The sequence below is a fragment of the Anolis sagrei genome, chromosome 8 (assembly GCF_037176765.1).
Source record: "Anolis sagrei isolate rAnoSag1 chromosome 8, rAnoSag1.mat, whole genome shotgun sequence".
Classification (NCBI taxonomy): Eukaryota; Metazoa; Chordata; class Lepidosauria; order Squamata; family Dactyloidae; genus Anolis; species Anolis sagrei.
Genome location: NC_090028.1, coordinates 10,427,809 through 10,443,355, shown reverse-complemented (window position 1 = coordinate 10,443,355; position 15,547 = coordinate 10,427,809). Strand labels below are relative to the sequence as shown.

Sequence of the window (15,547 nt, the reverse complement as noted above, 5' to 3'; positions counted from 1 at the left end):
ATTTATCATTATTTCTATTTAACTATTTCTATTATTTATATTTATTTCTTATTATTTTTATATATTTATTCCTTTATATACGTATTATTTATTTATTTGCGACATTTATATGCCGCCCTTCTCACCCCGAAGGGGACTCAGAGCGGCTTACAAGTCATAAGTACATACAACATACAAGATACTACATAATCCATAACTAGCATAGTACTATTTATTTATTTATTTATTTACTTTGCTTGTATGCCGCAGTTTCTCAGCCCGTAGGCGAGTCAACGTGGTTCACAACAAGAGCAAAAGTCAATTGAACAGCATACAATATTTAAGACCATGAACAGCATAATATACAAAATGATGACACATCAATAACAACACATCAACGTCTCGTAACTAAAATCGTGATCCAATTTGTCATCCATAATTCCATTTCCTATATTCATCGTTCATTGCACTATTTATACGAATGCCTGTTTAAACAGCCAGGTTTTTAGTTTTCTTTGAAACACCATTAACGAAGGGGCTGATCTAATGTCCATGGGAAGGGCGTTCCACAGCCGAGGGGCCACCACAGAGAAGGCCCTGTCCCTCGTCCTCGCTAGCCGTGCTTGTGATGCAGGCGGGATCGAGAGCAGGGTCCTGGTGGGTTCATAGGCAGAGATACGGTCGGATAGGTAGCTATTACATCATTCAGAACACTAGGACTACATAATATTACATTATGGCTAGGGGAGGGGCGCTGATGTCACAGGGGACGAGGTGGCAATGTCCTCCCGGCTCCCCTCCTTTATTCTGGCCCCAGAGTGGCCGTTGCTTAGTTATATTTATTCATTTATGCATTTATGATTTATTTATATTTATTATACATTATTTATATTTATTTATTTATTATTATATTATTATATTATATATATATTATATGTATAGATGTAAAGATAGATTGTTAGTTATTATTTTTTACGATTACTCAATTTGTTGTTATATTATTGTTATTGTTGTTATTATTTCGTATTATTCCATGTGTTGTTTTCCTTGTTGTCACCACGAGGGCAAGAGGCCACGCCCCCTCCGCCTGGCTCCAACTGGCCCCTCAGCCCCGCCCTTTAGGGGGCGGGGCCAGAGTAGGAAGGCGTCGCGGTGTGATGACGCAGCGGGGCGAGGCGCAATGACGGCGCCCGGCACGAAGGAGAGCGGGTGGCTGAGGCGCGAGCGGAGCCGCTGAAGGAACGCGGGAGACTGAGAGAGAGAGAGGCGGAGGCAGGACTCCTTGTGAGCGGGGAGGGAAGCCACTCGAGGCCGGGGCCTCTCTTCTCCGTGCAGGCCGCGATGTCCTCCGGGGCGCAAGGCAGCGCCGTGGCCGACCCTCAGCACCCGGCGCGGCTCCTTCGGGCCTTGAGCGCCTTCCGTGAGGAGGGCCGCTTCTGCGACGCCCACCTGGTCCTCGAGGGGCGAGAGATCCCCGTCCAGACCAACATCCTGGCCGCCGCCAGCCCCTACGTCCGGTGAGAGAGCGGGGCGGGCGTGGAAGGCAGGCCGGCCAGGGCTGGGGATTTGGGGAACTGGAGTAGGCTGTGCGGCATTGTGGGCGTTGCTTTTTATATCCATGACTTTTAATTTCCAATCTTCTTCTGTTGGATTTTCTTTAGTCTTCCTGGTTCTTGCATATACTATTCTGGCTGCTGTTCTCCTATAATTAAATAGGATATCTTGAGTCTTATTCATACTCATGTGTGTTATTCTCAGTAAGTAATATTCAGGTTTCATTTGGAATTTTATTTTCAAAATTTTCTGATAGGTTGACTTTATTTTTTTACTCGCCTCTCCTCAAGGTGAGTTAGAAAACAATTAAAATACACACAGCAAAGACACTACAAATGTATTTATTTATTATTTATTTAAAACATTTATATTCCGCCCTTCTCACCCTGAAGGGGACTCAGGGCATAGCATATACATATACACAGCAAACATTCAATGCCGGGACACAAATTCACATACACATAAATAAACATTAAAACATTTATCAAAATATTAAAACACACTATTTAAAACTGTCCTAGTCATCTGCATCAAATCTAATTGGCCTGGTCATTTTTCCTATTGCCGCTTTATTGCCCTGTCCCAAAAGCTTGATCCCACAGCCAAGCCAGCATATCTGTCCGAAAGTATCTCCTTCTACATCCCACCTCAGAGCTTAAGATCTTCTGGAGAGACACTGCTCTCGGCCCCACCTTTGTCTCAAACACGTTTGGCGGGGACGAGGCTCAGGGCCTTCTCGGTGGTAGCCCCCTGCCTGTGGAATTAGCTTCCTGGGGAAATTAGGTCATCCCTCCTCACCTTTAGAAAGAAGGTAAAAACGTGGTTGTGGGACCAGGTCTTCGAGCAATTAGGTTAAAGGACAATTGATAATGTTTGACTATGGCTTGGAAGTGGATTTGGATAAGTTAAGTGGAGTGATCATTAGTATATGGCTAGATAAATAATCTTTATTTATTAATGTTCAGGTTTTTAATTGTTATATTTGCTATTTTGTGTTTTATGATGCGGCACTGAATTATTGCCAATTGGAAGCCGCCCTGAGTCCCCCTAGGGGTTGAGAAGGGCGGGGTAAAAATGTTCAAAATAAATAAATAAGTTTTGACCATCCTTCTAAAGGACAGGAGGGAGGGGGCCGACCTGATCTCACCAGGAAGGGAGTTCCATAGCCGGGGGGGGGCCCTGTCTCTCGTCCCCACCAATCATGCCTGTGACAATGGCGGGACGGAAAGCAGGGCCTCCCTGGAGGATCTTAATCTCCGCGATGGGGAGATGCGTTCGGACAGGTAATTTGGGCTGGGGCCATTTAGGGCTTGATAGGCCGAAGCCAGCACTTTGAATTTTGCCTGGTAGCAAACTGCCAGCTAGTGGAGCTGGCATAACATGGGAGTTGTATGCTCCCTGTATGCCGCCCCAGTTATTAACCTGGCTGCCTCTCATTGGACTATTTGAAGCTTCCGAGCAGTCTTCAAAGGCAACCCCACGTAGAGTGTGTTGCAGTAGTCTATCCTAGATGTAACAAGAGCATGAACCACTGTGGCCAAGTCTGACTTCCCAAGGTACAAGCGCAGCTGGCGCACAAGTTTTAATTGTGCGAATGCTTCCCTGACCACCACTGCTACCTGGGATTCCAGGCTCAGTGATGAGTCCAGGAGAACTCCCAAGCTGCGAACCAAATGACTGGCTGAGGAAGTGACACCTTTTACTTTAGGCATAATGGTATTGCAATGGCAGTGGGTGTAAGGCAGGCCTGGGCCAACTTCAGCCCTCCAGGCATTTTGGACTCGAAATCCCCACAGTCTCTAACAGCCAGTCGGCCCACGCATGTTGTAGCTGATGGCAAAGTACTTTAGGTGATGGCCCAATAGTATAGCACTGGCAATTGCTATTGAAGCTGCTAACATGATATTGTATGTCCAGTGGTGTAGTGTTTTAACTACTACAACAATATTGTATTCAGTGGCACAATATTGCATCCAGTACTATTTATTTAAAGCATTTATATTCTGCCTTTCTCACCCCAAGAGGACTCAGGGCGGAGCACAACATATATACGGCAAACATTCAATGCCAGAATATAAACTATAAATATACATAAACACTAACAGCAATCATCTCCACTTTCAAATCAATTGGTTAAAACCAATCTCAAATCAGCTATACCGAATCCAGTCAGCAGTTGTTGCCTTATTGTACTGTCTCAAAGGCATGGTCCCACAGCCAAATTTTTACCATCTTTCTGAAGGGGGGGGGGGGCTGATCTAATCTCACCAGGGAAGGAGTTCCATAGCTGAGGAGCCACCACTGAGAAGCCCTCCCCCCCTCGTCCCTGCCAATCACACCTGTGATGGTGGCGGGATCGAGAGCACGGCCTCCCTGGAAGATCTGAATCTCTGCAGTGGTTCATAGAGGAAGGTAAATTGGGACCAGGGCAATTTAAGGCTTTATACCATACTAGAGTATGGTAGCCACCAGCATGGTTTTGACCTTTAAAGCCCTACATGGTTTGGGTCCAGGTTACCTACAGCAGTGGTTCCCAACCTTTTTTTTTTAACCGGGGACTACTTTGACCAGGGGCCACTCTCCAACATTAGTACCGAAATCAGTTTTTGGTCAAATCAGTTTTTGGTCAACTTTAGATTCGGTATGGTTATTTGGGGTGCTGATTCAGAAAATTGCATTGGATAGACTTCATCAGCTCGAGTTTCTGACACAGAACATATGCCATCCAGTAGTCGCCATCTGCTCGCTCACAGAAAACCATATTTAATAATCTAGGGCTGATGTGGTCTATCCAAGGGGGTGGGGCTGGTCAGCAACAGGAAAGGAGTGGCAAGTGGCATGGAAGGAGTGAAAATAAAATAAATAATATAAATAAAGAGTAAGGAGGTTACGGACCATATTTTTACGTCTTTGCAGCCCACTGGTGGTCCTCGGTCCACAGGTTAAGAACCACTGACCTACAGGATCACCTTCACCCATACAATCCACTCCACACACTTTAGTCTTCTGGGTGGTGTCTACCCCAGCCAGCTAGAACCCCAATGGCAACTGTCACATAGAGGACCTTTTCATCAGCTGCCCCAAGACTGTGGAACCTCCAACAGCTCAATCAGCTGTCTGAATTTAAGGCACAAGTGAAGACTTGTATCTTCTGGCAGGCCTACCCGGACAGCCTTTAAACATAAACATGAATTTTAATGCATGTCCTTCGTTTAATCTCTGTTTGGTATGTTTTAATATGTATTTCATAGAGATACGTTTTGGTATGTAACTTTTATGGAGGCATGTTTTAGTGTGTTTATTTGTAAAGTTTATGCTGTGTTTATGTATTTTAATTGATTTGTAACTTGCCTCGAGCCAAAAGGAGAGTTGGGTAAGAAATAATAATAATAATAATAATAATAATAATAATAATAATAATTTTGATTCTGATTTTAATAGGCATGTTTTAATCTATTGTTTTAATTATTGTTTTAATATTGTAAATGTATTGTTGAAGGTTTTATGACGCTTTCATCGTATGGTGCTTCTGTGAGGCCGCCCTGAGGCCGTGTGAGAAGGGCAGGGTATAAATATAGGATATAAATAAATAATAAAAATATTATTATTGAAGGTGGGAATAGCATGGGGTTGGAACAATGGATAAAATGAATATGGTAAATTAGAAAGATGAAAATAATGGGAACAATTAATTTTTTGGTCAGGTCCAATCATATATTATAGCAAGTTTAATCTGTGACGATAAGAAGGAAGATTTTTTTTAATTTCCTGTCAATAGCATTGCATACATAAGTATAAAACTGATAAAAATAGAAGGAGCAAAAGCCGCTAAATAATTCTTGACCAAAACTAGGCAACAGTGACCGCATTGTCTGTAGTGTTAACCAATTCTTCCTCTATGAATGAGGCAGGACATTGTGGACAAGCATACAGGTGCGAAGTTATTTGTTCTGCTCCTCCAAGGTGGAGGATTCTTCTAGGTCATGCTATTTTGCCAGGTTGTCTTTTGATCTGCCCATTCCATTTCTGAGTCTGTTCAGGGATTTCCAAGCTGACCATTCTTGGTTTGCCCCTAGAGGAAGACCCTCATAGGAGGCCATCCATTTGGGATTTCCCGGTTTAGCTACCCTGAGGCATACTCTTGCTGTTACTGGGGGAACATTAAGAGGTGGTGGTTCTCAAGAAGCTTTTCCTTGATTTGAGTCTACTAGGAGGAGGCTGATGGCTTTGCAGTGGGTGGCTTTCACAGTGTTCAACCTTATTTCTCTCACAGTTAGCAACAACTTCCCGCCGCACTTTGGGGGGGGGGGGGGGGATGCCAGCTAGCTTGTAGGGTCTATCAACAGGTGTAAGTTTGAGACATCCTGTGAAGGAAGATAAAATGAGGAAAATTAAAGAGAAATGGTCAATATATGTGGAACGGATGAAAAAATGGTGAAGCCAATGTACCTTGTGTCCTATGGGATTTGATTCAGAACAATAGGATCCTATGGGAAGCAACGATTTTAAGCTGGATCACTGTCTCTTGTATCCTGTGGGGTTTGGGGCAGAACCATAAGGCCCCATAGAAAGAAGTGGTTTAAACTGGTAACAGTTTGGGGAGGGCAAGGGATCTCTTGGTTTTCGGATATTGTTGTTTCTCTTGATTTTTTATAAAAGTAATACTCACCTTAAGATGCTTGAATTGCCGGCTCTTAAGTTCCACGTGTGAGTGTGATGGGGAGGCAAAACCCAAAATGGGACCCGTGATTCTCTACTCTTAAAGGGATAGCCACCCATTCTTTCCCCTCTCAATGTGATGAAGTGGTTAGATCCTAAATAAGATGAGATAGATGGCAACAACCATTCTTCATAGTTTGCTTTCATGCCCTGGATATACTTTGCTTCTGTAAACATTGAGGTTTTAAAATATTATTATTATTATTGTAGTTATTTATATCCTGCTTTGTCTCTCCCCAAGGAGACTCAAAACCTGACTAGTCAAGAAAGTTTTGGAGAACATGTCCCGTGTGTATGTTTCTCAAAATTACTAAATTATGCTTTGCCTCCCGGCTATCTTTAGGATTAAGGAACTGAGCCTTCCAGTTATGCCCGAGGCTTATCTCCTTGTACAACTTAAGTATTCTGCTCCAGAAGTCAAGACTGGCATTTTTGGCAGTAACAGAACTCATTCTTGCTATGTTGTTTTTAAGGCAAAGTACCAATATTTGTCAAGGTTGTGTGACAGATGGCTTGGCTACCTTTCCCACAAACATTTATTCAAAAAGGTTGGGGGGGGGGGCACTTTTCTTACACTTTCTTATGAGGGCCCTTCTATATTGTCATATAATCCAGAATATCAAGGCAGATAATCCACATTATCTGTTTGAAGTAGATTATATCATTCTGCACTGCCATATAATCCAGTGCAAAGCATATAATCTGGATTATATACAGCTGTGTAGAAGGGGCCTGAGGCTTAAAGTAGTACTTAAAGCAAAGCGGTATCATTTTTTTTTTACAGAGGGCTTTTCTTTTCTTAAATATATTTTATTCAGGTTATTTAAAATATTTCAGATATTGAAAATGGGAAGATAAGTAGGGGGTGGAAAATTTTAGAGAGATATACATGTAAATTGTGAGAAGTTTGGAGTGATAGGAAAGTAGGAAAAAACATGTACAGTCTACCAACAACGGAGAAGAAGAAAAAAAGAAAAAATTGAAAAAAAAATAGGAATAAAAGAAAAAAAGAGTCTGTAGACTTCCATCTAGCCTTTTGAGGCTTTATCTTCGTTGTAGCTTGAATAGTCCCTATTTGAGGGTATCATTTCGTGGCATTTCAATCAAGTATCATATTTTTAAAAACTCAGTTAAACTGGTCCACATTTAGTGGTCTTGAGTACATTGAGCCCATATAGGGTATATATTTGTCACTCACAATCCTGTGGGATCAACTGTGTTTATAAACTGGGTGGGGAACTCTGGCCTCTTCTACACTGCCACAAAATTCAGATAATCAAAGCAGATAATCCACGTTATCTGCTTTGAACTGGATTATATGAGTCTAGAAGAATCCTCTGTGGCCCTCACCAGCAAAGCCAAATATGAAAAATCCCAGGAATTGCAGTCCAAAACTATCTGAAGAGCTGATCAGTTCTCGACTCTAAGGAATAACTATTTATAGGGTGGCAGTTGGGAATTTTTAACCATCCAACTCCTTTCAGTGAGAACTCCAGTAATCTTTCCCCATTGGTCATGCTGCCTGGCATTTCTGGGAGTTATAGTCCAACATGTCTTAAAGGCCAAAGTTCTAATGCACGAAACTATTGATTTCTCCTTTTAAAACTGGAGGAAATGTTAAGATACAGAGAATACTGTGTTTTATCTCTCACTTTTCTTCTAACATGAAATGTAACAGCAGCTTACATTGAGTTCCTCTGTTGATGTCTCCCATCCGGAACCTAATCAGATCCAAGCTTCCTTAGCCTCATGTTTTGCACATATCTAAGGCCCATGATAGAAGCTGTGGAAATCACAGTTCTCTGTATGTTTTTCTTCAGCAACCATTGAATGCAGCCAACATGGACAACAATAAGAGAAAATGGGTGTTTAAGGGAAACCAAATCAGATATACATGACGGAGGCTTCGAAAACTCAGATGTGTATATGAGAAGAACAAGAATTGTTAATAGCTGCCACATCTTGGTTCAGATCTTTCTGTTCTTTCATGAATTCTGTCCAGCATTGTTGTTTAGCCAGCAGCCTAGTGAATCCTCCCTTTTTCTCTTTTCCTTTCCCTGCCCCACCCTGCCCTGCTACTTCTCCATGCACATTTATTGAACATTTAAAGACAAATGAGGCACAAAACCCCAAATGATATTGTTAAGAAGACAAAAAATAAGGTCTGTAGACAAAGACCAGGCTCGGATGACTAAAGCTTTATGCATTCATTGCAGCCCTAACTTGTATATATTATCTTTTGATCCTCTGAGCTCCTTAGAAGCACATTGTCCTATGAGCAGGCAAAATCATGTGCTGTTATGATTCAGAGGCAAGAAGAAGCCTGGCTCTGACCCTCCGCCAGACTAACTTGTAGCGTCACTTTGGCTGAGGGTTGTCTTGGCTCCGTTCCCTTCCTGCTCCCAATTCACATGCTGTTCATGTTCCATTTCCCTTGGGGTTCCAGGGAACATAGCAAGGTGCATAATTTGTTTACCAACATTATGCATAGAGGTCACTGTCAGCATTCCTAATGGAATTTGGCCAACACTGGCTCATTTGCAAAGGTCTAAAGTGGTAGCTTTTATGATGAGCGGAAGTTGAGAAAGGATTGGCTGGCAATTAATTAAAAGGCAGCTTCCTGAAAGTGTTTGTTTTGTATACAGTGATGTCTAAACATGTCCAGTCCCTCTCCAATGCCAGAGATACAGCTTAATGGTGTAACATTAGAAAATATTGACCCTTTCCGCTACCTTGACAGCCACCTCTCCACAAAGTCAACATCGACACCGAAATACAACACTGCCTGAGCTCTGCGAGTGCAGCATTTTCCCCGAATGAAGCAGAGAGTGTTTGTCCTCCCAACCCTGCTATATGCCTGTGAAACGTAGACTTTCTATAGATGTCACATGCAACTCCTGGAACGATTCCATCTGGAAAATCCTGCAAATCTTTTGGGAAGACAAGCGGACAAACGTCAGCGTGCTGGAAGAAGCAAAGACCACCAGCATTGAAGCGATGGTCCTCCGCCATCAACTCCGCTGGACCGGCCACGTCCGGATGCCCGACCACCATCTCCCAAAGCAGTTGCTCTACTCCGAACTCAAGAACAGAAAATGGAATGTTGGTGGACAGGAAAAGAGATTTAAAGATGAGCTCAAAGCCAACCTTAAAAACTCTGGCATAGACACTGAGAACTGAGAAGCTCTGGCCCTTGAGCGCTCCAGCTGGAAGTCAGCTGTGACCAGCAGTGCTGCAGAATTCGAAGAGGGACGAATGGAGGGTGAAAGAGAGAAGTGTGCCAAGAGGAAGGCCCATCAAGCCAACCCCGACCGGGACCGCCTTCCACCTGGAAACCAATGCCCTCACTGCGAGAGACGATGCAGGTCAAGAATAGGGCTCCACAGTCACCTACAGACCCACCAGAATACTGATCCTGAAGGCTATCTCGGCCAACGAGGGATTGCCTAAGTAAGTAAAGTAAGTAAACATGTCCATGGGTCCTTTCAGTCTGCAACGGTCATGTTTCCTTTCATAATTCGACAGAAAAAGACTTACAGACTATAGGCTTTACATCATTTTCTGCTGAACAGCTCCTAAGTTTCACTTGCCTGCTATATATAGTTTTTATGACAATATATTTGTGTTTTAAAAACAGAAATTTGGTTTTGTGGCACAGGAGATCTAATAGCTAAAAGCTGAGGCTTGAGTTTCACAACATTGGGAAAAATACTATTAATATTTGAAGGCAAAGAAGCTGTTTTTTGTACTCTTTTAATTGAGCAGTTCTTCTCCAGTTTCTTGCTTCAGATTAAATACATGTTAATGCCCCTTTAAATAAAATAACACAGCCAACGCCTATTTAAAAGCTGACTGGACACCTTAGGTCTTAACATATACCTATTATTACAGGATGCAGTGTAGTGTTTACAGTGATGCCTATGGGGAAAGAGTGAGAGTTTGTTATTTCCTCCTTGTGAGGAAGCAAAACACAAATGAGCTTATCCCAACAGGGAGGTGTGGCAGCACCATTTTGGAATTTGTTTTCTCCCCTTTCTGTTTTGATTGTCATTAGTGTGCATTGCTCTATCAGATACTCACTGCATGCTGAATATTCTCTTTAATTCTTGTATAACCTTCATTATATGAAATTTTGTCCTTTTCAGGGAGTTTAATGACAAAGAAACTTGAATTAAATATTGGTTGTCTGACAGCCATCATTTAATCAATTTGTAAGGAGGGGGTGCAGTGTTTGTGAGTTAGTCATTAACCACTTTTGTTGTGTTAAATTTCAAAATAGTGTCTTGCTCTAAAATGGTTTTAAGTTGATTGCCAGTACCTTTTATGTCAGCAGTTAACTTCATATAAATACTCAACTGATACTTAAAGATTTGGAAATAGCTGGATCTTGGATGTTATCAGAAGTGTCAACTATCTTATATCTTTAATGACTAAACTATCTTGTATTGTTCTTATATAGCTTGTAGGCATGGTTAGGTTAGGTTGGAATCTTCGTAATTCAGTATAAATTCGGAAATATTTGCTTTTTGAAGCGATTTCGAAGTTTTTAAGGAAACCGGAAGTCCCTTAGCCCTTCCGAAGCTTTTTCCGCCATTTCTGTTACAAAGCAGTAGGTGAGTCGGAAATTATTCAGGTTTCTCCACTTCTGGTCCCTGGCCTCAGCTCAAGCCTGGGAAGCTGTTTTAAAGCAGAGTGGGTGAATTTCCTCCCTCTCCTCTCCCCTTGCTTTTGTCTGCAGCCTGCGAAGCATTTTAAAGCAGAGTGGGTGAATTTCCTCCCTTTGCTTCCCCCCCCCCCCCCCCGGCTTCTGGAGTAAAACAACTACTTTCAAAGTAAAGACCATCCAGTGAAACAAGAAATAATACTTTCAACTCATTAAGGAAGGATTTGGAAGTCTCGGAAGTTGTGAAAAGTTTTGAACATTTTTTTCTGTGAAAATTGGAATTGACTTTAGAATTGAACCACCAGCACCCCCTACATCCGAAATGAGTTTTGAACCTTTTTTCTTTTTGGTCAAACAAGCCTAATAGCTTGGTGTAATTAGAAGATTTTTATTCCTCTATTAGCTTCCTTCTAGTTAATGGTGGGTTCAGCAGCACAGAGAAATGAATGAATATTGTTGGAAGGTCCCTCAATATATATGTAGACAGAAAATATTCACTCTAATTAGCCAAAATTCAAAAAATAAAAATCGTGGATCAACCTTTGCTTTTTGATAGAATTACAAGCTATCAATGAGGTTCATCAATGCATAATGAGGTTCAGTGAGATGATTTCCCAACTTTTCCACTCACAAGAAACAGAGGCTGTAATTGTTTGATGGATGTTGCTGAACTCAAGAAGGTTTTGATGGAAATCCTGAGTGAATTCAATAAAGTAGGCCTAGCAAGGGCAGCAGCACATAACTTTACATTAAGGAAAGTATTTTTGGACTGGAATCCATTCTACATAAGCATCCTATTAATAGTATGCTAGTAACACATCAGAATTATATGTGAGGAGACTCATCCTCCTAAAGATATGGTTTATAATAGGGCTGTTTGCTAGTGTGTGCAATGAACAGTGTGAGGAAATCAAAATACCAGTGGATGTAAAAAGAATGTCATTTCTCCCTTTTAAAAATCTAAAAAGCCAAAACCAGGCAAAAATCTTATTATCAAAACAAGGAAAAGATAATTAAAATGATCCAACAATTTCTAGCTGCACATATGTTGGAAATACCATAAAGTATTATTCACAGTATCTGTTATATACTAGCCGTCTCCTGCCACGCGTTGCTGTGACCCAGTCTAGTGATCGAGAAAATAAAGTAACGAGAAAGTGTTGGTTTCTAATATATGTAATTTCTTTATTCTCGCGAGTAAACAGTATTTCTTGCTGTTTCTTTGTCAGTGTTGATGTAGAGATTGCCTAGTTTACCTATTCTGGAGCATGCAACATAGAATTGTCCTTCTTTAGCGGTCTTTCAAATCTATGATACTATATCTCTCTGTGTGTGAATCATATATATCTATGGCTGGATGGCTCTTTGTCAGGAGGGCTTTGATTACATTTTATTTCCATGGTGAAGGGAGCTGGACTGGATGGCCTTAAGTATTTTCAGTTGGTCATGGGGGTTCTGTGTGGGAAGTTTGCCCCGATTCAGGCGTTGGTGGGGTTTAGAATGCTCTTTAATTGTAGGTGAACTATAAATCCCAGTAACTACAACTCCCAAATCTCATGGTCTATTTCCTCCAAACTCCACCAGTGTTCACATTTGGGCATATTGAGGATTTGTGCCAAGTTTGGTCCAGATCCATCATTGTTTGAGCCCACAGTGCTCTCTGGATGTAGGTGAGCAACAACTCCCAAACTCAAGGTCAATGTCCACCAAACCCTTCTAGTGTTTTCTGTTGGTAATGGGAGTTCTGTGTGCCAAGTTTGGTTCAATTCCATCATTGGTGGGTTTCAGAATGCTCTTTGGTTGTAGGTTAACTATAAATCCCAGCAACTACAACTCCCAAATGGCAAAATCATTTTTTTTTTGTGATGGTCACTGCTTAGGTTAGTAGGTGTTTTGTGGCCAAATTTGGCAGCAATTCGTCAAGTGGTTTTTGAGTTCTGTTAATCCCACAAACGAACATTACATTTTTATTTATATCGATAGATTGAGATGATTGTTCACCATCCATCTTCTCCCAGAACAACCTTGGAATACTGCATGTTTATAAACTTAGGCTGATAAGAATTATGGGAATTCAAGTCCAAAACACCTGAATGGCCAAAGTTTGCCCATGCCTGATCTACAGGAAACCACTGGGAGAGGCTGTTTGGAGTTTTGGGATATGTATCATCAGTATGCTGATTTAACTAGTTCTATTTAAGTAATTGAGATTCTGTCCTACCTATTTAAGTCTCTCCAATTTAAGAATAACTCACATTTCATTTTATAAGTAATAAATCTTTAAATAAAATCCATACTTCATTTCTTAGCAGGAAATAAAAACTTGGCTACTCAGCATGACTGTGTAAATTGCCATTTTAGGGTAGCTGTGGAGATATGTGGCCTGATCTTGGGGGTGTGTGTGCTATTTTTAGCCTGCCCCAATTTCTGCTAGGTAGGAAATCAGTATTTATGGATTCACATGAGTTCCTTTGGGACTGTTGTCAGGCTCTTATGGTTCTAAATTAGTTGCAAGTTTTGAAAAGCCAATTAATTGCACTGCAGGTCTTGCTACAGAATACATACGGCACATCATGTCAGGGCGATCCCCATTTCTCCATGTGCAGATACTAATTTCTCAAGTGATAGCTTAATCTGAGATGCAGGAAGCAGTCCAATGTGGCTTTATTCTTCCTACCAATTACCCAGATCATTTCCTCTAATCGGCCCCGGAATGAATAGCCACAGACCCGTACGTAATATTATTGTTGCACTTAATTCCCAGGCCTCCTAGAATTTTTGGGCTTGCACAAATCTTGGCCCGGCCTTTTAAATTTTTTAATTGCCTTGAACAGGCAAGATTACTTTTAATATATGTGTGTTATGGTGACAATTTTTATGCTTATATTTTGTTTTGTTAATCTTATGATTATGTTGTTTTTTACATTGTATGTTTTGTGATGTTACCTGGGAACCGCTCTGAGTCCCCTCGGGGAGATGGAGCGGTATATAAATAAAGTTTTTATTATTATTATTATTATTATTATTATTATTATTTGTTTTTATATATCTATCTAAAACAATCTCATCCTTATTAGCCACATGTTCGATCAAAATGTTGTGGCTCAGTCTGAGCCTGAGCTTTCTGAGCCTGAGTTTCCTCAGGACGAGGAGGAGGAGGATGGGTTACAGATTTCTGAACATGTTCTGGTTAGTAAGGTAGATGAAGCAGACAGTATTGATTCTGAAGAAGAGACGGCATTTCTGTTCCCCAGAGAAAGGAATGTGGCTTTAGATAAAGATAGTGAAACTTCACAGTTGCAGGTGGAGGCTCCTTCTGAGAGCTCAGGGCCTCTTGGTTCCCAGGGTGACCAGGCCCAGCAAGACCAGGATAATGAGCTATCCGGCCTTGAAGATAGTGGAGAATTGATTAGCCAGGACCGTTTACAATTAAGAGTTCACAGAAGTGCACGCCTTGCCAACAAACGTGAAGCTAGAGGTCAACGTAATGCTTTCATGTTGGGAAAACATATTTAATGATCTGGTTGAAGGGCATTCTTTGTCAGTGCAATGTTGCTTCTACCCTGTTAACTTCTGTGGAATACCTTGGCTTTTGGGGAAAGCTTTTGGCTCTTTGGGACTTTGGTTTTGATCCTGAGTTTGGAGGCCTCATCTTGCTGCCATGGACTCTGGTTTAACCAATGCTAACCAACTATGCTTCATGTTATTTGCCTTTGGATCTTGGAAACTTTGCCTTTGCATTTAAGACTCTGTTTTGCCTATAGAACTTTTGCAACTTTATTCCTCTGTTTTGGTTTTGCTTTTTCCCAATAAATTACAAAACCTACAGCCTTGGTGTGTGGTGGTGTCTTGAACAAGGTGAATCTATCCTGCGTTGCGACACAAACTTCTTGAGTGTAATGGTATTTTCCTGGAATACATCTTTTAACTTTCCCTTGCAGGGATTCATGCAAAGAAGCATGAATAAATTTAAAGTGTTATCATCTTATATTTCAAACTTCTTTCTTTTTTCCTGTTTGGCGTTGTTTGATTCTATAACATTTTTATTTGTTTTGTTGAAGCCTGCAAAGAGACTGATTACTAATACTCAGTCACTCTAGACATTGGGTGTGCATTTTAATGTTGATGTAAGATAAGTTCTGATGCTTATGTGAGAATGTTGTATGGTAATAATGGCAGTCACACTGTCATTGTCTTGGGAGAATTTTTGGCTAATGTAAGTATTGGGTCAGTTTTCTTTCTGTGGATGATGTGTTTTCTACTACTCTGTAGCATGCTAGGTGGCTGTTTTAGAGAAATGAAGCTTTTAGCTCTCAAATACAAGCTTCCTAGACACGTCATGATGCAATTGCATTACACTTTCCATTAACCATAGCTAGGTGTTGCTAGTGTTGAGCAATCCTGACTGCACTAAATTAACATCTGGGGAATATCAAGTTATCTGTCCTCACCATAGATTAAGACTTCCCTTGCACACTAGGCATGGGCAATCCATGGGTCTAAATGGTTTTAAAGTACTTAGAAAACTAGGGGGCACTGGTGCTTTGCTTCTTTAGTGTTGCTAAAGTTCTGGTGGTGAAAATTTCAGAACTCTAACAAAACTTTCAAATCTTCATTATAAATGGCAGTTTC

General features: G+C 41.2%; 1 protein-coding gene across 2 annotated transcripts in view; it reads left to right on the top strand.

Moving 5' to 3' along the window:
* Nucleotides 1–1,137: 1,137 nt before the first annotated feature.
* The window catches only part of GAN (gigaxonin), a 69,067-nt gene continuing 54,657 nt past the window's right edge, over nucleotides 1,138–15,547 (top strand). Inside the window, exon 1 of one of the 2 annotated variants that reach the window (XM_060788108.2) lies at nucleotides 1,138–1,496. In XM_060788108.2, coding sequence (XP_060644091.1) covers nucleotides 1,321–1,496 — 176 coding nt within the window. In that variant the 5' untranslated portion in view covers nucleotides 1,138–1,320. Of the gene's footprint in view, nucleotides 1,497–9,564; nucleotides 9,712–15,547 lie in introns of those variants that run through there. The other variant, XM_067471025.1, reaches the window with a different exon arrangement.